We start from the raw sequence: 26,924 nt of genomic DNA on the forward strand, positions 1-26,924 counted from the left end.
AGTGTGGATGTGTATGATGATGGTATGTGCAGTGTGGATGTGTATGATTATGATTTGCAGTGTGTATTATGATGATATGTACAGTGTGGATGTGTATGATGATGGCATATGCAGTGTGGATGTGTATGATGGCATGTGCAGTGTGTATGATGATTGTATGTGCTGTGTGGATGTGTATGACGATGGTATGTGCAGTGCGGATTATGATTGTATGTGCTGTGTGGATGTGTATGACGATGGTATGTGCAGTGTGGATGATGATTGTATGTGCAGTATGGATGTGTATGATGATGGGATGTGCACTGTGGATGTGTATGACGATGGTATGTGCAGTGTGGATGATGATTGTATGTGCAGTGTAGATGTGTATGATTATGATTTGCAGTGTGTATTATGATGATATGTACAGTGTGGATGTGTATGATGATGGCATATGCAGTGTGGATGTGTATGATGGCATGTGCAGTGTGTATGATGATTGCATGTGCTGTGTGGATGTGTATGATGATGGCATGTGCAGTATGGATGTGTATGATTATGATGTGCAGTGTGGATGTGTATGATGATGGCATGTGCAATGTGGATGTGTATGGTGATGTCATGTGCAGTGTGGATGTGTATGATTATGATTTGCAGTGTGTACTGTCCTCTATTCACATAAGTGATGATGTGACCTGACAGTCAGATAAACACCTTTCTTCAACCACAACTCTGAAGACACTTGTCTGTTTGTCCACAGGTTTAATGATTTGAAAAGTGTGAAACTGTAAATAAATATAGCCCAGCATTAACCTTGTTGTATGCTTAGCTACATGTTTACCATAAACAAAGGAACATCTACATGGCAATAGTTCTCTCACATTACAGAGAACAGCATCCTATGAACTAGCATTTAAAGCAGACATGCATCACTCTAGCTAACGCAATAACGATAACCTCTTGAAGCATAAAAATACTAGCTTATACTGATGCAGAATTATTAAGAACATAATATATATGTATATACATACAGAGGATGCCATCAAAGAACAGGATGAAAGCAGATTGAAGCACGTGAACTGGTACTGGCTGCCTCCTCTCCATGTGTTATAGCAATACACTTCCTGTATAACCTCAGTTTTAACAGGAAACAGAAACATAGGCAGATTCTACAATACACCACAAGGTGGGGCTCTACACTAATTCAAAGGCATTAAAGGTTACATAGAACTTGTAACAGAACACTCCCCGCCAGGCGTGATTGAATGCCACTGTCCACATAAGTGAATAAGACTAATTGTCCATCTTTGGGGGAAGAATAAGGACAATCTCTGAGATAGGCCTCATGAGTAGTTTAGTCCCATCCCTTCTGGAGACTTTGATCTCCACTTTCCTGACTTTTCCATCTTTACTGGGAAAGACCTGAGTGACAAGCCCCAAAGGCCAGTCATTCCTCTTTAATTGGTCATCCCTGAGTAGCACAATGCTTCCTAGCTCTATGTCTTGCTGACTGTTCTGCCATTTTCTGCGTGGCTGCAGCGTAGAGAGATACTGCTTCCTCCATTGGTCCCAAAAGGTTTGAGCAAGGTGCTGGACTTGCCGCCACTGGTGTCTCAAAAGATCTTTGTCTCCATAGTCACCTGGAGGAGCAGAAGGAACACTTGCTTTCTGTGTAAGAAGCATGGCAGGCGTTAGTATGAATGGGTCCTTTGGATCAGTCGACACTGGGATCAGTGGTCTGGCATTGATGATGGCTGCCACTTCAGCCATTAGAGTGGTAAGTACTTCATGTGTCAACTTTGTTGGTCCAAGCTGAAGAAACATGGAGTCTAGGATCTTTCTGGCCATCCCAATCATCCTCTCCCAAGAACCCCCCATGTGAGAGGCATGAGGAGGGTTGAAGGTCCACGAGCAGCCATGATCAGCCAGGTATCTTGAAACAGAAGCACTGTCGATGTTTGAAGGAATCTGAAGCTCATTAGAAGCACGAACGAAATTCGTCCCTCTGTCTGATCGAATTCGTTTGACTGGACCTCTAATGGCAAGAAAACGCCTCAAAGCGTTAATGAAGCTCAAAGACTTTATCTACAGATTCTATGACCTCTATGTGGACTGCTCTTACGGCCATGCAAGTAAACATTACAGCCCATCGTTTGCTGTGTGCAAGTCCTCCTCTTGTCCGACGTGATGCAACTGTCCAAGGACCAAAGACATCAAGTCCAACATTTGTAAATGGGGGTTCCATAGAGAGGCAATCTGGTGGAAGGTTGGCCATCTTCTGTGTTTGAGGGACTCCACGAAGTCTGCAACATAAGACACAGTGATGGATGATGCTGCTTACATGTCTCTTTACTCCAACTATCCAAAGACCAGCTCCACGGATAGCCCCTTCAGTAAAAAGACGCCCCTGGTGTAATGTTTGTTGATGATAATGTCTTATCAGTAAAGTTGCCACATGGTGTTTACCAGGGATGATCAGAGGATTCTTCTCATCCTGTTCAAGTTGAGCCTCCCTAATGCGACCCCCAACTCTCAAGAGGCCATGAACATCAATGAAAGGGTCCAAGGTTTTGAGAGAGCTATTCTGAGGGATCTTCTCATTTCTTCGGATGCATGCAAATTCTTGAGCATAAACCTCCTCCTGCACAGCACGAATGATGGTATATTTAGCTTGTAAAAGCTGCTCAGCTGTATATGCTGTTTCACATAGGTGCCATCCTTTGCAGCTTCCACATTTATTGGCCTGACTTTTATGAAAAAGGTGAGCAACATGACCAAGGTGAGCAATTGCACAATTCAAAGATTTCCATGTGGAAAACTTGGAAAAGCGCTGAGATCCAAGTTGGGTCATTGCAGCCTCAGTGTTAAGTGTAGAAACCTGAGGGCGAACATCTGCGTCTATGGCAGGATTGATTAACTCAAAGGTTTCCTTCTCTGTGTTATCTCGATCAGGACATGTCAGGAATGCAGGTCCACAAAGCCAAGTAGTGTCTATAAGATGAACAGCAGTGACAGACCTAGTGGCGCAATCTGCCGGATTTTGATCTGTGGATACGTAGTGCCATTGCTCAGGGCGAGAAGATGTACATATCCTTATGACACGATTGCTCACATAGACGTAGAAACGCCTGGTCTCATTATAAATGTAGCCAAGCACTACTTTACAGTCAGTGTAGAAAGTTGTAGTGTCGAGCTGCACATCGATCTCGGCTGAAACAAGCTCTGCCAACTCTACTGCCAACACTGCAGCACAAAGCTCAAGCCTTGGTATGGTGTGTTCAGGCCGAGGGGTCAGTTTAGCTTTGCCCATGACGAAGCCCACCTGGCTATTGCCATCTGAGTCTGCCACCTTGAGATAAACGACGGCTGCTATGGCTTTCGTTGAGGCATCTGAAAAAACACATAACTCTCTGTGAGCAGCTTCACTGGATGAAAGTCCTGTATACGTCCTAGGGATATGAAGATTGCTTAGATCTTTGAGTGAGTTTTGCCAAGATATCCACTTGTCTTCCATCTCTGCTGACAGTGTGGAATCCCAGTCACCATTCCCTTGCATAAGCTCTCTGAGGATGGACTTGCCTTCAATGGTAACTGGAGCAACAAATCCCAGTGGGTCATACACACTGTTCACAACAGACAAGACACCGCGTCGGGTGAAAGGTTTCTCTTCATCTGTACATTTAAAGGCACAGGTGTCAGATTTGAGATCCCAGTTTAAACCCAGGCTACGCTGTTCTGGTAGTGTGTCTGAGGCAAGGTCCAAATCCTTCAAGTCAGTTGCTAGGTCTTGAGATGGAAAGGCTTCCATAACCTTTCTTATTTGAGGTAATTTTGTGCAGTCTCAAGTTGGATTTGGCAAGTGTGTCCTGTGTCCTCTTTAACAAACTGACTGCAGCTTCAACTGTGGTAAGAGACGTGAGCCCATCATCGACGTAAAAATCCCTGTTGACAAACTGTTTGACCTCTGGTTCTCCTTCTTTTACAGACTGTCTGAGGCAGTAGATGGCCACTGCTGGAGAAGGCCTATTTCCAAACACATGAACCCTCATGCGGTACTCAGTGATGTCTTGGTTAGGGTCGTTGTTTTTGAACCACAAGAATCTTAGAAAGTTCCTGTCCTCTTCTCTCACAAGGAAACAATAATACATTTGCTGTATATCTACAGTCACAGCAACAGCTTCCTTGCGGAATCTGATTAACACTCCCAGAAGAGAGTTGTTGAGATCTGGCCCAGTCAACAGAACATCATTAAGTGACACTCCATTTTGTCGAGCGCTGGAGTCAAATACCACACGGATACTGGCAGGTTTCTTAGGGTGGTATATGCTGAAAATGGGTAAGTACCACCTCTCTTCATTTTCCTTGAGACAGGGTGCTTCTTCTGCATGGCCATTCTCAAATATTTTCTCCATGAATGAAAAGAAATGTTGTCTCGTCTCTGCTTTTCTGTTAAGGCTGCGTATGAGTGAACAGAGTCGGTTTTGAGCTTGGGCTTTGTTGTTAGGGAGACGTTGTCTTGGTGCCTTGAAGGGCAGTGGGGCCACCCAACTGTTACTTTCGTCTTTCCTGAGGCCTTGTTCCATGATTTCTATGAAAGTGATGTCCTCTATGGATGGAGCCATTTGATTATCCTTGCAGGTAACCTGGAACACTGCATGGCCAAGCCGGCTATCATCTTTACTACAGGTATGTCTCATCCTGGGGAACTCAGCTTGGATATATGGAGACAGGGGCTGAATTGCTCCTTCACATGGATAACATTAGGGCAAGGTTCAAAGATGGTTGGGTGTCCTTTCTCTGAAGCACTGGTGTAGAGCGTGTTCACTGTTATTGGTCTATGGACACTTCCCAGACATACATCGCCAACAATCACCCATCCCAAGTCGAGCTTCTGGGCATATGGGGCATCCTGAGGTCCATTTAGCTGTTTGAGCACCTTATGGACTCTGATCACATCACAACCTAAAAGCAGCATTATGGAAGCCTTGGGTTCCAGCTCTGGGATAAGGTGAGCTATTGATCTCATGTGGGCATGATGGAGAGCTGCACTAGGAGTAGGAATCTCCATTCTATTGTTTGGAATCTCATTGCATTCCAAGAGGCTCGGAAGAGGGTGACATACTTTCCCATCTAAAGATTCTATTTGGAATCCAAAAGCTCTTCTACCCATGTTCTCAGACACTCCAGAACAGGTCTTGAGATTGTAAAGAGAACTGGGACCTTTGATGTCAAAAAAGATGTCAAAGAATTCAGAACAAGCTAGAGATCTATTGCTCTGTTCGTCAAGGATTACATAGACTTTTATGGCTCTGTCTCGGTTACCTGCAGGGTAGACTTTAGTTAAAAGAATCTTTGAGCAGGACCTCTCAGAGAAATCACCACCACAGACCTGAGTGCATAGAGTAATTGTCTCTGAAGAGCGCATGGTGTTTTCCTCCCCACCATGCTCGGAATCAGGGCTTGTTTCTTTGTTCCAAGGTGCTGGTCCCGGATGGAGGGCAGTGGGATGCTTTTCACTTTCACATTCACTGCATTTACTGCTCGATTTGCACTCCTTGGCAGTGTGTGATGTAGACATGCAGCATTTGTAACAGATTCTGTTCTCTTTGAGAAAGGCTTTTCGCTCCTCGATAGGTTTCTCACGGAAGGCACAACATTTCCTTAGAGTATGGGGCCTTTTGTGAATAGGGCATATTTTCTCTGGATTTTCTGTTCTTCTTTTGTACCCATCTTGGTCAGAGTAGGCTGCAGCAGGAAACTCAGTTTTGAGTACGGTGATTTCTCTGAGTTTGCTTTGCTTCCAAGGAGGCTTAACTGATTTGCTGGGAACATCCACTTGTCCTGTAAAGCTGAAACTTGGATCATTCCTTATCCATGCTTGTTGGCTGATAAAGTTCACAAAGACAGCAAAGGGAGGAAACGCCACTTGGAATTGCTCTTTGTAGTTTGATCCAAACGACCATTTTTCCTGCAGACTGTAGGGTAACTTCTGGACCACAGGATTGACACCTCTGGGGGGGTCCAAGTAAGAAAGGCCTGGAAGTTCTCCTTCTAGCTTAGCTGCTTGTAATTCCATCAGAAGATCACTTAAATCTCTGAGCCTTGTGTAATCTCTATTACCAACTTTGGGAAAGCTCTCTAGTTTCCGGAAAAGTGCATTCTCTATTGCCTCGGATGAGCCAAAACATTCATCCAATCTGGTCCAAATCATCCTCAGTCCCTTTTCTGGCTCTTTAACATGGATGGCTCTTATACGCCTAGCATGGTCAGCCGACTCCTTTCCCAACCACTTGACTAAGAGATCCATCTCTTCACTGCATGTCAAGTTTAAACCTCCCACTGCATTCTGAAAAGATCGTTGCCAAGATCTGTAGCTCTCTGGTTGGTCATTGAATTGAAGTAAGCCAGTACTGACAAGCTCACGGCGAGCAAGGAATCTGACGAAATCTGTCATGTTGGAATCGTGACAGTGAGAATGTTGTGGTACGTGTCTATGGAGAAAGGGAGAAGATTGGCTGGTGTCTTGCCCATGTATAGGAGCATAAGGTGAATCTGAAGCATGAAATGGGTTCTGAGCTTTCGGACGATCCATAGGTGGAGGAGCATCCAAAGCACTCATATTGATAACAGAAGGAAGACAATCTTCTACTTTGATGTGTGGAGTGCAGAGAGAAAGGTGTTGTGTTGGGTCTACATGCACCTGCCTCCTTCCGTCTTGAGGGAGTACCTCTGCCTGTGCAGCTACATGCTTGTCTTCATATGCACTAGCCTGTTCTACAACATAATCTTTTGTACGCTGTTTAGGATCAAGAGGCCCTGCATCGAGTTGGAGTTTGCAGCTATGTTTCTCACTACTGGTATCTGATGCTGCTTCCAAGACCTCAGCTTCAGCTACAGCTGCGGCAGTTTCTTTCTCCAGTGTTAGCATCTCCATTGCAGCCTCTAGTTGAGCTTTCTCTAATTTTAATTGCATCTCCTTTTCAGCGAATGACAGTCGTGCTCTAGCAGCTTCGGCTCTTGCCTGAGCCCTTGCGCTGGGAAGAGCGTGAGGTGCAAGACCTAGTGTGTAGGGAAAATGCCTGCTCTTCGTCCATGGTATTAGAGAGAGTATTCGCTGATGTAGCCAACACGGAAGTGTGATACCAGTTTTTGAGTTGTGCTGTGAACTGCGTTGTCCTATGGTATGAAAAAAGCCTCTTTTCACTGTACTGTCCTCTATTCACATAAGGGATGATGTGACCTGACAGTCAGATAAACACCTTTCTTCAACCACGACTCTGAAGACACTTGTCTGTTTGTCCACAGGTTTAATGATTTGAAAAGTGTGAAACTGTAAATAAATATAGCCCAGCATTAACCTTGTTGTATGCTTAGCTACATGTTTACCATAAACAAAGGAACATCTACATGGCAAGAGTTCTCTCACATTACAGAGAACAGCATTCTATGAACTAGCATTTAAAGCAGACATGCATCACTCTAGCTAACGCAATAACGATAACATCTTGAAGCATAAAAATACTAGCTTATACTGATGCAGAATTATTAAGAACATAATATATATGTATATACATACAGAGGATGCCATCAAAGAACAGGATGAAAGCAGATTGAAGCACGTGAACTGGTACTGGCTGCCTCCTCTCCATGTGTTATAGCAATACACTTCCTGTATAACCTCAGTTTTAACAGGAAACAGAAACATAGGCAGATTCTACGATACACCACAAGGTGGGGCTCTACACTAATTCAAAGGCATTAAAGGTTACATAGAACTTGTAACAGAACACAGTGTGTATTATGATGATATGTACAGTGTGGATATGTATGATGATGGCATATGCAATGTGGATGTGTATGATGATGTCAAGTGCAGTGTGGATGTGTATGATTGACGTGCAGTGTGGATGTGTATGATGATGGCATGTACAGTGTGGATGTGTATGATGGGTATGTGCAGTGTGGATGTGTATGATGATGTTATGTGCAGTGTGGATGTATATGATGATGGCATGTGCAGTGTGAATGTGTATGATGGTATGTACAATGGAAATGTGTATGACGATGCCATGTGCATTGTGGATGTACAGATGGTGATATTTCTATTCTTCCAGTCTTAGATAAAACGTACTTACTCCATTGTGGTGGAACAGCTGTCACTCAGAATGAAACATCTGCAGTATCTTTAGTGAGGGAACATAAATGTACTGTTTTCAGGTGCAGTGACTCTGTACACTCTGCTGTGACTCTTTATGTTACTGGTCTACTTAAAAATGTACAGGATGAAAATGTACATAAGTCCCTCGTTCTCTGAGAGTGAGGCCTTTAATCTCACTGAAGGTGCGTAATTGGACTGTAAGGGGTGCTGTGTGTTTTTGAGAGTAATTAACGCTGTTTGCACTTTCAGGGACTAAATGTATGAGTGCAGTCTGTTTATTCTCATGTGTTCAGTGCTGTTACTGGGAGAATGTCTGTGTGGAGAGAATATGATGCAGAAACAGATGGTGATGGTGCAGGTGGTGATGGTGTAGGTGTTGTTGGTGATGGTGGTGGTGGTATGGTTGATGATGGTGGTGATGGTATAGGTGATGACGGTGCTGGTGGTGTAGGTGATGACGGTGTTGGTGATGGTGGTGTTGGTTATGGTGGTGATGGTTTTGTTGGTGACAGTGTAGGTGATGACAGTATTGGGGATGATTGTGGTGGTGATGATGGTGTTGGTGATGGTGTAGGTGATGACAGTGTTGGTGATGGTGGTGTTGTTTATGGTGGTGATGGTTTTGTTGGTGACAGTGTAGGTGATGACAGTATTGGGGATGGTGGTGTTGGTGATGATGGTGATGGGGCCGATGTTGAGGTTCTGAATCCGCTGTTGTTTCTGTATTTAAAACTGTAGAAGCTGCAGTGTTTGTTGTTGTTGGTTTGTCTTCCGTTTCAGCCTTTTCAGTGTTTCAGAGTCACTGCTCCTCTCTCCTCCTCCCCTACTCCCCTCCTCTCCTCCTCTCTCCTCTCTCCTCCCCTCCTCCTCTCACCTCTCCTTCCCTACTCCCCTCCACCCCTTCAGAGTCATTGCTCCTCTCTCCTCCTCCCCTCTTCTACTCCTCCTCTCCTCCTCCCCTCTTCTACTCTTCCTCCCCTCCTCCTCTCCTCCCCTCCTCCCCTCTACTACTCCTCCCCTCCTCTCATCCTCTCACCTCCCCTCCTCCCCTCCTCCTCCCCTACTGTCCTCTCTTCTTCCCCTCCTCTCCACCTCCCTTCTCTCCTCTCGCCTCCCCTCCTCTTCTCTTGCCTCCCCTCCTCCTCTCCTTTTCTTTACAGAAGCGCGAGCTGCAGGAGATCTAGGTCATGCTTTTTCCTCTTTCTGTCCTTTCTTTAGTGGTGAGGTTTTATCCCCCCACACTGTCACTGCCTCTTCTCCTACTTTTCTTTATCCTATGTCCCAGTTATTCTCTGATGCTGTCAGAGGGACTCAGTGTTTGTGTTAGAGATGTGTTTTTACAGCGTTACTGCCTTCATTATTGAACTCACTCATACTGTCTGTAATGGCCTGTTATCTAATAACTCAGTTTAGCACTGGTTTCTGAACGTTTGTAATGGTGTGCTCTGAGTTTTGGTGTATTTCCATACGATTGTTGAGCTGGATTATTAGTACACATCGTTTAAGGTTACTATTGCTAGCTAGGCTAGCTTAGTGACTGGGCTCATTTTAAGCAGCAGTAAATACAAACAGAGCATACTGATGATAAATATATAATGATATTAATGAAATGTATTTTAGGCTGTAATGTCAAATGTTTTGGGGACATAGAGACCGTATGTCTGTAAGAAGTGTGATGCAGCACTTATTATTCATTTATTTATTAGGTTTTTATTTTTTATTATCTTCCTGTATTGTGGCTCTGTGTGACGAACTGCATACTCTGTATACACACTGCAATCATACTGTAGATACGTGCTGTACACACTCAGTCAGAAACACTCAGAATCTGTGTTTAGTGTTAGAGGTTTAAACATTATTCATTTCTAATACTCAGTATTGATTTCACTGCAAGGATATTGAATATTGGAATGGATTATCCAGCTCCTCCACTACCTACTGTTCCTCCAGCTCCTCCTGTTTATACACCCCCTGCACTATCTACTGTTCCTTCAATTCCACCTGTTTATCCTGCTCCTCCACTACCTACTGTTCCGAAAGCTCCTCCTGTTTATCCAGCTCCTCCACTACCTACTGTTCCTCCAGTTCCTCCTTTTCATCCAGCTCCTCCACTACCTACTGTTCCTCCAGCTCCCCCTGTGTATCCAGCTCCTCAACTACCTACTGTTCCTCTAGCTGCTCCTGTTTATCCAGCTCCTCCACTACCTACTGTTCCTCCAACTCCTCCTGTTTATCCAGCTCCTCCACTACCTACTGTTCCTCCAGTTCCTCCTTTTCATCCAGCTCCTCCACTACCTACTGTTCCTCCAGCTCCCCCTGTGTATCCAGCTCCTCAACTACCTACTGTTCCTCTAGCTGCTCCTGTTTATCCAGCTCCTCCACTACCTACTGTTCCTCCAACTCCTCCTGTTTATCCAGCTCCTCCCCTACCTACTGTTCCTCCAGCTTCTCCTTTTTATCCAGCTCCTCCACTACCTACAGTTCCTCCAGCTCCTCCTGTATATCCAGCTCCTCCCCTACCTACTGTTCCTCCAGCTGCTCCTGTTTATCCAGCTACTCCACTATCTACTGTTCCTCCAGCTCCTCCTGTTCATCCAGCTCCTCCACTGCCTACTGTTCCTCCAGCTCCTCCTGTTTATACAGCTCTTCCAGTGCCTACTGTTCCTCCAGCTCCTCCTGTTTATCCAGCTCCTCCAGTGCCTACTGTTCCTAAAGCAGCTCCTGTCTATCCAGCTAGTCCACTACCTACTGTTCCTCCAGTTCCTCCTGTGTATCCAGCTCCTCCCCTACCTACTGTTCCTCCAGCTCCTCCTGTGTATCCAGCTTCTCCACTATCTACTGTTTCTCCAGCTCCTCCTGTTCATCCAACTTCTTTAGGAGCTGCTGTTCCTCCAGCTCCTCCTTTTTATCCAACTTCTTTAGAAGCTATTGTTCCTCCGGCTCCTCCTTTTTATCCAGCTCCTCCAGTACCTACTGTTCCTCCGGCTCCTCCTGTGTATGCAGCTACTCCACTACCTACTGTTTCTCCAGCTCTTCCTGTTTAGCCATCTTATTCAGTATCTACTGTTCCTCTAGCTCCTCCTGTTTATACAGCTTTTTCAGTACCTATCCAGCTCCTCCACTACCTTCTATTCATCCAGCTCATCTCTACAGAGACACCACAGTCACTGTGTACTTCTGGCCTCAGCCGATCACTCTCGTTTCTGAAACTGGAAGATCTCAGCAGGTCCAGAGTCAGGGGGTCACAGATTTTACACCTTTGACAGATTAGTCACACACACTCACACTAACGCAAACACACGTGTGCGCACACACACACACACACACACACACACAGAGCAAAGTGATCAGCTGGAGGAAGTACAATGTCGGTGTTGCTAATAAAGTGGCCCTAAGGAGATGCTGGTGCTGCAGGTTAGTGACCGTGTTAATGAATGGTCATGTTCTCTTTATGGAGCCTGTGTTCTACTTTGCAGCCCTTCAGTGTTTAGCCTCGGTTATGTAAAGCCTGTGTTTCACTGCAGAGCCTGTATTTAGGACATGCACACAGAGCTGGCATGACTGCAGTGCTCACATCATCCCGAGTCACTCAGTGCTGCTCTCAGCATGACATCATCAAACGAGAGAAACAACGCGTGCACAGCTCCACACAGGCTGGTTCAGATACTCCACCACTGACATTGTTACTCAAACACCACTCGCCGTGTTTCCTCTGAATGAAGGTGTTAGTAGTGAGTCTGTGCTGCAGTAACAGCCTCTACTCTTCTGGAAGGCTCTGCACTAGATGTTGAACATTGCTGTGAGGATTTGATTGAGCATTAGTGAGCTCAGGTACTGATGTTGAATGGTCAGTTTTGGGTCACTCCAAGTGTACTGGATGGAGCTCCATCACTCCAGATAACACAGTTCCACTGCTCCACAGCCCAATGTTGGGGGACTTCTTACCCATGTAGCCCACTTTGGGCACTGTACAAGCAGCACAGAATATTTTAACTAGTGTTTTGTTATCAATTAAGTTGCATTTAGAAAACAGTTCTAAGTTCTCTAAGTTTTTATCTAGTATCTGTTTAATTTTCATTGATGTTCGTGGCTCATTTCAGTGCAGTTTTATGCTCAACATGCAAAAACAACCCCAAAACAAAACAAGCCATTTTGCGTCTTTCACCCCATGCAGCGCTAGCATGTGTGGATCAGGCCTTAGGATCATGTGCAGCTGCTCCAGAATGTCTAGTTCTATCGGTCAGTTTGTCTCTCTGGACATCAAAGCTGTCACTGCTCTCAGAACAAAGCCTCATATCTCCAAAATGGCAACTTTACAGGAAAAGGAAAAACCTCCTGTAAGTCAGTGAAACCAGACTTTTTGTCCAAGTAACTTTGGGCTATTTCTTATGGTTCATTCATGATGAAACTTACAGACGCTGTAAAGAACAGAAGGTATTTCACATTATGTCAGAAACTCAAACAGAAATGGAGATACAAGGTTCTGTTAGCGAGTTTATTTGAACAGGTTCTGTATGTGGGCTGAATATAAAGTATGTGCTCAGTCCTGCTCCTGCAGAGTTTAGCTCCACCCCTAATCGAACACACCTGCTCCAGGTAATGAAGGCCTTCAGGAACGTCTGAATATCAGAGCCAGGTGTGTTGGATCTGATCTCTTCAGGATTGGGCAGCCCTGCTGTATTGTATATTTAAGGCCCTCTAGTGAAGAATCAGGGCAAAACAGCCAGTTCTTGTTTTAGCCTGTCTGGACTTTAACTGCACTGTACATTAACGTTTGTACATGTTTACAGGGGAAGTCCATAGACTTTTCACAAATCCCCCATAATTCAGTGTGTGAGGTGTAAACAGAGGGATTCAGAGCGGTTTGGTGTGAAATGGTTCAGATGTCTTGGTGGTGATGGGAACCAGGGGTCACCATGAATAGATTTTAAGACCAAAATCTTTTTAAAACCATCATAAAACAGTGTCTCAGTCATCAGGCAGTGAATTCATAACCATTTCATGTAGGAACTTTCTGTGAGGTTCTTTGTTTGGTCTATTCATACATTCCTCAATAATCAGCCTTAATTTACTATCCAGAACCACCAGAGAACCTACACTAGTCTTCTGAGTTTATATGGAATGTTGATGATGGTAAATAGTGGACAATCCGGAATAATAAGTTTTCTTAGGGGACTGTTTTGCCGCACAGCACCCTGCATGTATCCCTCCACCATGAATGGAGTTTAAGTTCTCTAAACTATCATAAAACAGCGTCTCAGTCATCAGGCAGTGAATTCGGAACCATTTCGTGTAGGAACATTCTGTGAGGAGCTTTTAGAGGGGGACGTCTAGTTCCTATCACCACCACTATGATAGGACTCAGTTTATCTAGAACAGAGCGTTTCACACCAAACCACTCTGAATCGCTCTGAGTGACTCTATTTACATCTTCACCACTTAATTATGTACAATTACATAATTATGTAAAAAGTGATGGCCTTTTAAAGCATTTCTGGCCAGAATCTCAGACTAAATCAGACTTCATCACTACATTAACTAACTTCACCTCTCTCTCTCTCTCTCTCTCTCTCTCTCTCTCTCTCTCTCGCTCTCTCTCTCTCTCTCTGTCTGTCTGTCTCTCTCTGCCTCTCTCTCTCTCTGTCTGTCTGTCTCTCTCTGTCTCTCTCTCCCTCTGTCTCTGTCTCTCTGCCTCTCCGTCTCTCTTAGAAAGCGTACTGTGGTCACTGCAGTGAGAGGATATGGGGTCTGGGGCGACAGGGTTACAGGTGTATCAACTGTCGACTGCTGGTTCATAAGCGCTGTCATAAACTCGTCCCTCTGAGCTGTCAAAGGCATATGGTGAGTTCATAACTATTTCTCTCTACTCTCTCACTCTTCACTCTCTACAATCTCACTCTACACTCTCACTATTTACACTCTCTGCACTCTCTCTATATACTCTGTCTCTACTCACTCACTATTCACTCTCTAAAATCTCACTCTACACTCTCACTCTACGCACTCAATTTCTACACTCATCCTCACTCTTTACACATTCACTCTACATCCTCACTGTCCACACTCTCACTCTACTCTCACTCTTTACTCTCTACAATCTCACTCTACTCTCTCTTCACTCTCTACAATCTCACTCTTTACACAATCTGCTCTCTATATATACACTGCTCAAAAAAATAAAGGGAACACTTAAACAACACAATATAACTCCAAGTAAATCAAACTTCTGTGAAATCAAACTGTCCACTTAGGAAGCAACACTGACAATCAATTTCACAGCTGTTGTGCAAATGGAATAGACAACAGGTGGAAGTTATTGGCAATTAGCAAGACACACACAATAAAGCAGTGGTTCTGCAGGTGGGGACCACAGACCACTTCTCAGTACCTTTCTGCTTTCTGGCTGATGTTTGGGTCACTTTTGAATGTTGGTGGTGCTTTCACACTCGTGGTAGCATGAGATGGACTCTACAACCCACACAAGTGGCTCAGGTAGTGCAGCTCATCCAGGATGGCACATCAATGCAAGCTGTGGCAAGAAGGTTTGCCTTGTCTGTCAGCGTAGCGTCCAGAGGCTAGAGGCACTACCAGGAGACGGGCCAGTACACCAGGAGACGTAGAGGAGGCCGTAGGAGGGCAACAACCCAGCAGCAGGACCGCCTTTGTGCAAGGAGGAACAGGAGGCCAGAGCCCTGCAAAATGACCTCCAGCAGGTCACAATGTACACAATGAACATGTGTACATCCGCCATGAGGATGGTATGAGGGCCTGACGTCCACAGACAGGGGTTGTGCTCACATCCCAACACCATGCAGGATGCTTGGCATTTGCCAGAGAACACCAGGATTGGCAAATTCGCCACTGGCGCCCTGTGCTCTTCACAGATGAAAGCAGGTTCACACTGAGTACATGTGACAGATGTGACAGAGTCTGATGCGATGGAGAGCGATCTGCCGCCTGCAACATCCTTCAGCATGACCGGTTTGGCAGTGGGTCAGTAATGGTGTGGGGTAGCATTTCTTTGGAGGGCCGCACAGCCCTCCATGTGCTCGCCAGAGGTAGCCTGACTGCCATTAGGTACCGAGATGAGATCCTCGGACCACTTGTGAGACCATATGTGGGTCGGTTGGCCCTGGGTTCCTCCTAATGCAGGACAATGCTAGACCTCATGTGGCTGGAGTGTGTCAGCAGTTCCTGCAAGATGAAGGCATTGAAGCTATGGACTGGCCCGCCCGTTCCCCAGACCTGAATCCGATTGAGCACATCTGGGACATCATGTCTTGCTCCATCCACCAACGCCACATTGCACCACAGACTGTCCAGGAGTTGGTGGATGCTTTAGTCCAGGTCTGGGAGGAGATCTCTCAGGAGACCATCCACCACCTCATCAGGAGCATGCACAAGCATTGTAGGGAGGTCATACAGGTACATGGAGGCCACACACAATACTGAGCCTCATTTTGACTTGTTTTAAGGACATTACATCAAAGTTGGTTCAGCCTGTCGTGTGTTTTTCCACTTTAATTTTGTGTGTGACTCCAAATCCAGGCCTCCATTGGTTAATACATTTGATTTCCATTGATGATTTTTGTGTGATTTTGTTGTCAGCACATTCAACTTTGTACAGAACAAAGTATTCAATGAGAATATTTCATTCATTCAGATCTAGGATGTGTTATTTGAGTGTTCCCTTTATTTTTTTGAGCAGTGTACTTTCACTCAACATGATCACTCTTCACTCTACACACTCTCAACACTCTATACACTCACTCTACATTCTCATTGTCTACACTCTCACTTCTCACTCTTTACACTCACTCTAAACTCACTCCACACTCTCACTCTCTACACATTTACTCCACAGTATCCACACATCCCAGCCTGATTCTCAGCAGCTCTGTTAAGGGTTAACTGCTTTTAAGGTGGAACTGCACCAAGACAGCACAGAATCTTAAGGTGGAACCTCAATTTAAGGTGGAACTAGCATAACAATAAATTTAAGGTGGAACTTCAATTAACATAGCACTATATTTAAGGTGGAACAGCTATTAACATAGCAATAAATATGGCACAGTGTTTAAGGTGGAACCTTTTTAAGGAGGCACAGAACTTAAGGTGGAACTTCAGTTAACATAGCAATAAAATTAACGTGGCACAGAATTTAGGATGGAGCTCTCTTTAAGCTAGCACCAAATTTAAGGTGGAACTTCAGTTAACATAGCGCAATGTTTAAGGTGGAACGGTTATTAACATGTCACTCACGTTAATGTGAAACCTCAATTACCATAGCAAAACATTTAAGGTGGAACTGCTATTAACACAGGACTAAATATGGCACAGTATTTAAGGAGGAACCTTTTTAAGGAGGCACAGTACTTAAGGTGGAACTTCAGTTCACATAGCACAAAATTAAAGTAGGCACAGAATTTAAGGTGGAATGTTAATTAACAGAAAAAAATTAAGGTGGCACAGGACTTAAGGTGTAACTGCAATTAACCTAGCACTACATTTAAGGTGGCACAGAATTTAGGATGGAACTCTCTTTAAGCTAGCACTAAATTTAAGGTGGAACGTCAGTTAACATAGCGCAAAATTAAAGGAGGCACACAATTTAAGGTGGAACTTTAATTAACATAACAATGAAATTAACGTGGCACAGACCTTAGGGTGTATCGTGAAATGACATAGCGCTAAATTTAAGGTGGTGCAGTGTTTAAGGAGGAACCTCTTTAAGGTGGCACAGACCCTAAGGTTGAACTTTTTGTGAGATTCCACAGACCTTAAGGTTAAACTTGAAATAACATAGCACTAAATTTAAGGTGGCACAGTGTTTAAGGTGGAACTTTAATTAACATAGCGATAAAATTAAGGTGGAATCTTTTAAAATTGGCACTAAATTTAAGATGGACCTTCAGTTAACATAGCACAAAATTAGAGGAGGCAGAGTAATGTACATGTACTCATTCTCAGCGCAGGTCCACAAGATCAAATCCACCACGTTACTGACCCGCACTCTTCCATATGTATTTTTTTCATCCCTCGTTCCTTGTATTGACTTCCATAGTATCCGCTGCGCAACTATCCTGCGTTTCCTTCAGGAAAGGCACATTTCTAGTTATTATTATTCCGCCGTTTCTTTGCTGCGTAACTAGTCGCGCAGCTTTCAAGATATCAACGCCGTTCCAACTCTAGATTGTCCAGCCCGATAATGTGATGCGTGCTTATACAGCTTTTTGACCGGATGCACGGATTCCGAACAGCGGTCCAAAATGTGGGAATTTTTGTCCCATTGAAAATGAATGGGGAAGCTGTTGGCAGACTGCCAGATATGATGTCACAATGGCCCCCTTTCTCACACAACACCTACAAACCACGCACGGAGCTCAATGTCTCACCAGCTCCCAGCCTGATTCTCAGCAGCTCTGTTAAGGGTTAACTGCTTTTAAGGTGGAACTGCACCAAAACAGCACAGAATTTTAAGGTTGAACTTCAATTTAAGGTGGAACGTCCATAACAATAAATTTAAGGTGAAGCTTCAGTTAACATAGCAAAAAATTTAAGGTGGAACTCCTATTAACATAGCACTAAATATGGCACAGTATTTAAGGTGGAACCTTTTTAAGGTGGCATAGACTTTAAGGTGGAACTGCAATTAACCTAGCACTAAATTTAAGGTGGAACTTCAGTTCCCACATCACAAAATTAAAGGAGGCACAGAATTTAAGGTGGAACAGCTATTACCATAGCACTAAATATGGCACAGTATTTAAGGTGGTACCTTTTTAAGGAGGCGCAGAACTGAAGGTGGAACGTTCACATAGCACAAAATTAAAGGTGGAACGTTAACATAGAAACAAAATTAAGGTGGCACAGACTTTAAGGTGGAACTGCAATTAACCTAGCACTAAATTTAAGGTGGCACAGAATTTAGGACGGAATTCTCTTTAAGTTAGCACTAAATTTAAGGTAGAACTTCTGTTAACATAGCACAAAATTAAAGGAGGTGCACAATTTAAGGTGGACCTTTGACATAGCAATGAAATTAAGGTGGCACAGACCTTATGGTGGAGATTGAAATGACAGCATTAAATTTAAGGTGGCACAGTGTTTAAGATAGAACCTTTTTAATGAGGCACAGATTTTAAGATGGAACTTTTTGTGAGGTGGCAGAGAACTTAAGGTGGAACTTGAAATAACATTGCACTAAATTTAAGGTGGCAGTGTTTAAGGTGGAACCTTTTTAAGGAGGCACAGTACTTAAAGTGGAACTTCAGTTGACACAACACAAAATTAGAGGAGTTCTCATACAGAGCAGGTCCACAAGATCAAATCCACCGAGTTACTGACCCGCACTCTTCCATATGTATTTTTTTCATCCCCCGAAATACTACCAACACGTGGACGTTCCAACTCGTGACAATAACATCCTGGATCACGTGTACAGTAATGTACGCGGTGCATACAGGGCTGCACCCCGCCCCCACTTTGGACTCTCAGACCACATCTCCTTGTTCATGTACCCGGCTTACAGACAAAGGCTGAAACAATCACATCCGGTTACCAAAACAGTTCAAGTATGGTCTCCGGAGACTGAGAGCATACTGCAGGACTGTTTTGCTACGACAGACTGGGATGTGTTTAAAGCTGCAGCCACTACGGAGGACTCTTCTGTCAGCATACAGGAATATGCTGAACATGTGTCTGGCTACATCAGCACGTGTGTGGATAACATCGTGCCCACCACACAAGTGAAGAGGTTCCCCAACCAGAAGCCCTGGATTAACAGTCAGGTACGACACATGCTCCATGCTCGCTCTCTTGCATACAGATCAGGCAATGAGACAGAGTACAAAGCTGCGAAGTACAGACTGAGGAAAGTCATCACAGCAGCCAAGAGGCAGTACAGAGAGAAACTGGATGGCTTCTACTCAACTGCTGACTCCAGGCAGATGTGGCAAGGCCTACAACACATTACAGAATACAGGACCATCACCAGCAACATCAGCTCCACAGACAGCCTACCGGACGACCTCATCACCTTCTACACCCGCTTCGAAACCTCCAGCACTAGCACCGGGAGGTTCACACACACACAGCCCACACAACTCCTGTCCCCCCCTCTGTCAGTATCAACAGGCCAGGTCTGCAGAGCTCTGAGAAAGATCAACCCCCGCAAGGCACCAGGACCAGACAAGATTCCTGGGCGGGCCCTCAGAGCATGTGCGAACGAGCTGGCTAATGTACTGACCTCCATTTTCAATCTCTCTCTCAGCCAGAGCATTGTTCCTACCTGCTATAAAAGGACAGTCATTGTCCCCATTCCTAAGAAGAGCCTCCCCACCAGCCTGAATGACTACAGACCAGTAGCACTCACTCCAATCATTATGAAGTGCTTTGAGAGAGTGGTGCTGGCCCACATACAAGACAGTATACCAGACACGCTGGACCCCCTGCAGTACGCCTACCGTCACAACAGATCCACCTCGGACGCAGTCACTGCTGCCCTTCACTACTCCCTCTCCCACCTGAAAAACAAAGACTCCTACATCAGGATGCTCTTTGTTGACTACAGCTCAGCCTTCAATACGGTCATCCCACACAAACTCACCCACAAACTCTCCACACTCGGCCTGCACCCCACCCTCTGTGACTGGCTTTTGGACTTCTTGACTGGCAGGCCCCAGTCTGTCAGGATCAGCAACAGGACTTCAGCCAGCATCACCACCTACATCGGCACTCCACAGGGCTGCGTCCTCAGCCCTATTCTCTACACCCTGTTCACCCATGACTGTGTCGCCTCCCACAAGGACAACATCATCCTGAAGTTTGCTGACGACACAGCAGTGATAGGACGTATCACTGGTGGAGATGAAGCAGCCTACAGGAGGGAGGTGACCAGACTGGTGTCATGGTGTGATGATAACAACCTCATCCTCAACACGGACAAGACAAAGGAGCTGATAGTGGACATGAGGAAGGAGAGGAGACCTCATCGGCCACTTTTCATCCGGGAGCTCGAGGTGGAGAGGGTGAGCAGCTTTAAATACTTGGGCGTCCACATCAGTGAAGACCTCACATGGTCACTGAACACCAAGCAGCTAGTCAGAAAGGCTCAACAGCGGCTGTACTTCCTGAGGAGGCTAAGGAGGTTTGGGATGTCTCCGGTGATCCTCAGCAACTTCTACAACTGCGTCATTGAGAGCCTCCTGACCAGCTGCATCACCGTGTGGTACGGCAGCTTGACCGTGATGGATCGTAAATGCCTACAGAGAGTGGTGAAGACTGCAGAGAAGATCACCAATTCTCCACTGCACTCTCTGCAGAACATTTACAACCACAGAGTCCAAAGGAAAGCTGCCTCCATCATCAAAGACCCCACCCACCCCCAGCACGGTCTGTTCAAACCTCTGCCCTCAGGACGGAGGTATAGGAGTATGATGTGCAAGACCTCCAGGCTAAAGAACTCCTTCTTCCCCACCGCAATCAGAGTTCTGAACCAGAAATAACTATTCACACTTCGGTCTGCCAGACTTAGGTACAGACGTGTGATGTGTACCCCACTGGTAAAGAACTCTTTCCTCAGGAATAACCTGCAACTACTGTCACTTTAACTGTAGCACATGTTTACAATTGCACTATCGCACTTTACTACTCATTTCTGCTGCAGATAATCATGTTCCCGGCAAGGCACAGCACTATTTACCCATACCACTGTAATTTATACATTGCACTATTTCTTGATTAATATATATGGTTGTATATATACTCTTTATATTCTTAATGTTATATCTGGCATTCTTAGCGAGGAGCAAAGTAAGCTTTTCATTGTATATAAGGAAACCTGTTTTCTCTGTACATATGACAATAAACACTTTGAACTTGAACTTGAACTAACATGTCACTCACGTTAATGCGAAACCTCAATATCCATAGCAAATAATTTAAGGTGGAACTGCTATTAACATAGGACTAAATATGGCACAGTATTTAAGGTGGAACGTTAATTAACATAGTAATGAAATTAAGGTGGCACAGACCTTACAGTGGATCTTGAAATGACATATCGTAAAATTTAAGGTGGCACAATTTTTAAGGTAGAACCTTTTTAAGGAGGGACAGATTTTAAGATGGAACTTTTTGTGAGGTGGCAGAGAACTTAAGGTAGAACTTGAAATAACATTGCACTAAATTTCAGGTGGCAGTGTTTAAGGTGGCACCTTTTTAAGGTGGCACAGACCATAAGGTTGAACTTTTTGTGAGATGCCACAGACCTTAAGGTTAAATTTGAAATGACATAGCACTAAATTTAAGGTGGCACAGTGTTTAAGGTGGAACTTTAATTAACATAGCGATAAAATTAAGGTGGAATCTTTTTAAGTTGGCACTAAATTTAAGGTGGAACTTCAGTTAACATAGCACAAAATTAGAGGAGGCTGAGTAATGTACATGTACTCATTCAGCGCAGGTCCACAAGATCAAATCCACGGCGTTACTGACCCGCACTCTTCCATATGTATTTTTTTCATCCCTCGTTCAATGTATTGACTTCCATAATATCCACTGCGCAACTATCCTTGCGTTTCTAGTTATTTTTCTTTTTTTTTTCTTTTTATTCTTACGTTTCTGCCGTTTCTTTGACGCGTAACTAGTCCCACAGTTTTCGAGATATCAACGCCGTTCCAACTCCAGATTGTGGCCCGATTGTGTGATGCGTGCTTGTACACAGCTTTTTGATCGGATGCACGGATTCCGAACAGCGGCCCAAAATGTGGGAATTTTTGTCCCATTGAAAATGAATGGGGAGGCTGTTGGGAGACTGCCAGACATGATGTCACAATGGCCCCCTCTCTCACACAACACCTACAATCCACGCATGGAGCTCAATGTCTCACCAACTCACAGCCTGATTCTCAGCAGCTCTGTAAAGGGTTAACTGCTTTTAAGGTGGAACTGCACCAAGATAGCACAGGATTTTACGGTGGAACATCTATATAAGGTGGAACGTCCATAACAATAAATTTAAGGTGAAAACTCAGTAACATAGCAAAAAATTTAAGGTGGAACTCCTTTTAACATAGCACTAAATATGGCACAGTATTTAAGGTGGAACCTTTTTAAGGAGGCACAGAACTTAAGGTGGAACTTATTTTAAGGTGGCATAGACTTTAAGGTGGAACTGCAATTAACCGGCACTAAATTTAAGGTGGCACAGAATTAGCACTAAATTTAAGGTGGAACTTCAGTTCACACATCACAAAATTAAAGGAGGCACAGAATTTAAGGTGGAACAGCTATTAACATAGCACTAAATATGGCACAGTGTTTAAGGTGGTACCTTTTTAAGGAGGCGCAGAACTGAAGGTGGAACTTTAGTTCACATAGCACAAAATTAAAGGTGGAACGTTAATTAACATAGAAACAAAATTAAGGTGGCACAGACTTTAAGGTGGAACTGCAATTAAACTAGCACTAAATTTAAGGTGGAACATCAGTTCACACATCCCAAAATTAAAGGAGGCACAGAATTTAAGGTGGAACTGCTATTAACATAGCACTAAATATGGCACAGTATTTAAGGTGGAACGTTTTTAAGGAGGTGGAACTTTAATTAAAATAGCAATAAAATTAAGGTGGCACAGATCTTACGGTGAACTTCTTTTAAGGTGGCACAGATTTTAAGGTGGAACTGCAATTAACCTAGCACTAAATTTAAGGTGGCACAGAATTTAGCATGGAACTCTAGCACAAAATTTAAGGGGGAATTTCAATTAACATAGCACAAAACTAAAGGAGGCACAGAATTTAAGGTGGAACTTTTTGTGAGGTGGCAGAAAACTTAAGGTGGAACTTGAAATAACATAGTGCTAAATTTAAGGTGGCGCAGTGTTTAAGGTGGAACCTTTTTAAGGTGGCACTAACCTTAAGGTCGAACTTTTTGTGAGATTCCACAGACCTTAAGGTGGAGCTTCAAATAACATAGCAATAAAATTAAGGTGGAACCTTTTTAAGTTGGCACTAAATTTAAGGTGGAACTTCAGTTAACATAGCACAAAATTAGAGGAGGCAGAACAATGTGAATGTGTTTATTCAGCGCAGGTCCACAAGATCAAATCCACGGCGTTACTGGCCCGCACTCTTCCAAATGTAGTTTTTTTCATCCATCTTTCCTTGTATCGACTTCCATAGTATCCGCTGCGCAACTATCCTGCGTTTCCTTCATGAAAGGCACATTGCTAGTTACACATATGAACAGTTTGGTTTTGAGTTTTGCACAGACAAACCATAGTATCACACACTGAGGGAGGAGTTATAGAGTTTGATGGCCACAGATAAGAATGACTTCCTGTGGTGCTCTGTGCTGCATTTCAGTAGAATGCAGTACACTGTTACTCTACACTCTCACTCTGCACTCTTACTCTATACTCTCACTCTGCACTCTTACTCTATACTCTCACTCTGCACTCTTACTCTATACTCTCACTCCACACCCTTACTCTACACTCTCACTCTGCACTCTTACTCTACATTCTCACTCCACACCCTTATTCTACCCTCATACTCTACACTTTCACTCCGCATCCTTACTCTATACTCTCACTCTGCACTCTCACTCCACACTCTTACTCTACACTCACTCCGCACTGTCACTCTGCACTCTTACTTTATACTCTCACTGTACACCCTTACTCCACATTCTCACTCTGCACACTCACCCTGCACTCTTACTATACACTCTCACTCCGCTCCCTTAGTCTACACTCTCACTCTGTACTCTTATTCTACACACTCACTCTACACTCTCACTCCACACCCTTACTCTACACTCACTCAGCACTCTTACTCTGTACTCTCACTCTACACCCTTACTCTACACTCTCATCCGCACCCTTACTCTTCACTTTCACTCTGTACTCTCACTCCGCACTCTTACTCTACACTCTCATTCTGCACTCTCAGTCTACAATCTTACTCTACACTCTCATTCGACACTCTTACTCTACACTCACTCCACACCCTTACTCTACTCTCTTTCTCTACACTCTCACCCTGCACTTTTACTCTACACTCTCACTTCACACCCTTACTCTACACTCTTACTCTACACTCACTCCGCACACTCACTCTACACTCTTACTCTATACTCTTACTCTACACACTTACTCTACACTCTCATTCCACACCCTTACTCTACACTCTTTCTCTACACTCTCACCCTGCACTCTTACTCTACAGTCTCACTCCACACTCTTGCTCTGCACACTCACTCCACACTCTTACTCTACACTTTCACTTCACACTCTCGCTCTGCACCCTTGCTCTAAACTCTCACTCTGCAATCTCACTTTACACTGTTAATCTACACTCTCACTCTGCACTCTTATTCTACACTCTCTGCACTCTAACTTAACATTCACTCTGCACTCCATGTTCTACACTCTCACTTTGCACTGTACACTCTCCACACTCTACACTCTCCGCACTCTTGTTAAACATTCTCACTCTGCACTCTTACTCTACATTCTTACTCCGCACTCTCACTCTGTACTGTTATTAAACACTCGCACTTTGCATTCTCACTCTACACTCTCACACTCTACACTCTTACTCTACACTCTCTGCACTCTCACTCCGCACACTTACTCTACACTCTTACTCTACACTCTCATTCTACACTCTTACTCTCCACTCTCATTCCACACATTTACTCTACACTCTTTCTCTACACTCTCACCCTGCACTCTTACTCTAGTCTCACTCCACACTCTTGCTCTGCACACTCACTCCACACTCTTACTCTACACTTTCACTCCACACTCTTGCTCTGCACCCTTGCTCTAAACTCTCACTCTGCAATCTCACTTTACACCGTTAATCTACACTCTCACTCTGCACTCTTATTCTACACTCTCTGCACTCTAACTTAACACCACCAGCCACAGGTTTGACCCTGACAGTGACCAATCCCCAACACAGATCCCCACCAAACACCCCCACCTCCCAACACAGAACAACACAATAAACACATATACACAATATAAACAACAGCCAATAGATTAACATGCATCTCTTTGTAAGAGGCCAGTGCAGTTCGTCGTGATTTATAATAACTCATTCATGTAAAATGGAGTAAAATTTCTTTTAAAAGTTTATAAGATTTAATTGTTTGTTGTGTATGTAATTATTATATATAAAGTAATAAATAGAATGATTATTATGACACTTGAATCTAAACTTTTGAACAGTAAAGCACATCACACTCTTTCGTTTAAAAATAATATGATGTTCTAAACCCTAAACATCAGTCAATGAGGCTGTAGTTTAATGTCTTAAATGATATTTATAATACAGTGTATTTGAAAGTTTGCAGTGTTATTCTGATTGGTGCTGCTGAGACACGTTGACTGTGATGAGACTGATTTGGACGGAATTCAGTCAGAAGTTGCACGTTAGCCCACAGGAAGGCTCCTCAGCTGCGCTGTGAATTTGTGTTTACGTCTCCTGGAACTGGATTACAGAGGATTGTGGGAGAATTCATAGGCGCCGCTCAGTCAGTGAGCTGATGAAGGAACTATAGAGACAGAGGAAAACATGCTAACGCACTGATTTCTATATATTATGTGTGGTCGAATACTGACTGCTGTGTTTGCTAAATGTGGTCATACAGATGGGTATTAAAGCGACAGCACAACAAAAAATCTGATTATCTGTCTCTCCTCAGATGCAGTCGATCAGCTGTGATGTTGGGTTTCAGGTTTGCTTGTTTAGTTTTAGCATATTGACTGTTAGCATTAGCCCATTATCATTATGCTAACTGCATGCCTGAGTCTCTGTTATAACTGTTTTATTATACTGTCCTGTAACTGTTGTACAGTCATTTCATACCAACCAAGTCTCTCAGAGGCTGAACAGCTCCAGGCTCTGAGACTCAGAGCTGAAGTTACATTCCTGTCCATCAGCTTCTTGTTCCGATTTTCAGTTCCACCTTAAACAGTCCAGAGGTTCTGCTCTGGCTCCTCAGCGCCACTGCAGCTCTGCTCTCAACTGATAGAGTACATTTGGGTTAAAGAGGGAGAAACTCTTTCACTCTCTCTTATTGTTGGTTCTGGTGGAGTCTGGTCTGCTGTAGGTCTGTCTGTCTGTCTGTCTGTGACATTCCAGGTGTCTGTTCAGGGTTATAATGGTATCTTGTCAGGACAGACAGGCTGACTCTCAGTCGGGTTTCAGCGAAATAACTAAATAGCTGTTGGCGTTGTTCAGAGCTGTGGAGGTAAGACTGACTGACTGACTGACTGACTGACTGACTGACTGACTGACTGACTGACAATGACTCACTGACTGAATGACAGACTGACTGAATGAATAAATGAATGAATGACTGACTGAGTGACTGACTGGCATGCTGAATGACAGATTGACTGACTGACTGACTAAATGACAAACTGACTGACTGACTGATAATGCACTCTACTAAATAAACCCAGTGAGACTCTCAGTACTTTAAGCAGCATCTGAAAAGTCACTTGTTTATTATTAAATATAAACACAACCAGCCTTTAGTGTTTATATTTTACTGTTTATTTATTTACAGTTAATTGTGTTCGAAATGTTATGTGTAAAACCTGATTAAGTCTGCCTGTTTAAACTGTTAACTGTTAACATAAAGAAATGCAGATATTTTTAAGAGAGTTATAGCTTAAAACCATGACTCTCTCTACCTCTCTGTCTCTCTCCCTCTCTTTCTCTCTCTCTCTCTCTCTCTCTCTCTCTCTCTCTCTCTCTCTCTCTC

At 44.0% G+C, this 26,924-nt stretch overlaps 1 protein-coding gene across 4 annotated transcripts in view; it reads left to right on the forward strand.

Moving 5' to 3' along the window:
• prkcz (protein kinase C, zeta) overlaps nt 1-26,924 on the forward strand; it is a 143,783-nt gene that overhangs the window by 103,281 nt on the left and 13,578 nt on the right. For all 4 annotated transcript variants that reach the window (XM_037535781.1, XM_037535784.1, XM_037535782.1 and 1 more), the window contains one exon: nt 13,847-13,978. In XM_037535781.1, the coding sequence (XP_037391678.1) occupies nt 13,847-13,978 (132 nt within the window). The remainder of the gene's footprint in view (nt 1-13,846; nt 13,979-26,924) is intronic.

Source organism: Pygocentrus nattereri, chromosome 28, assembly GCF_015220715.1.
Source record: "Pygocentrus nattereri isolate fPygNat1 chromosome 28, fPygNat1.pri, whole genome shotgun sequence".
Taxonomy (NCBI): Eukaryota; Metazoa; Chordata; class Actinopteri; order Characiformes; family Serrasalmidae; genus Pygocentrus; species Pygocentrus nattereri.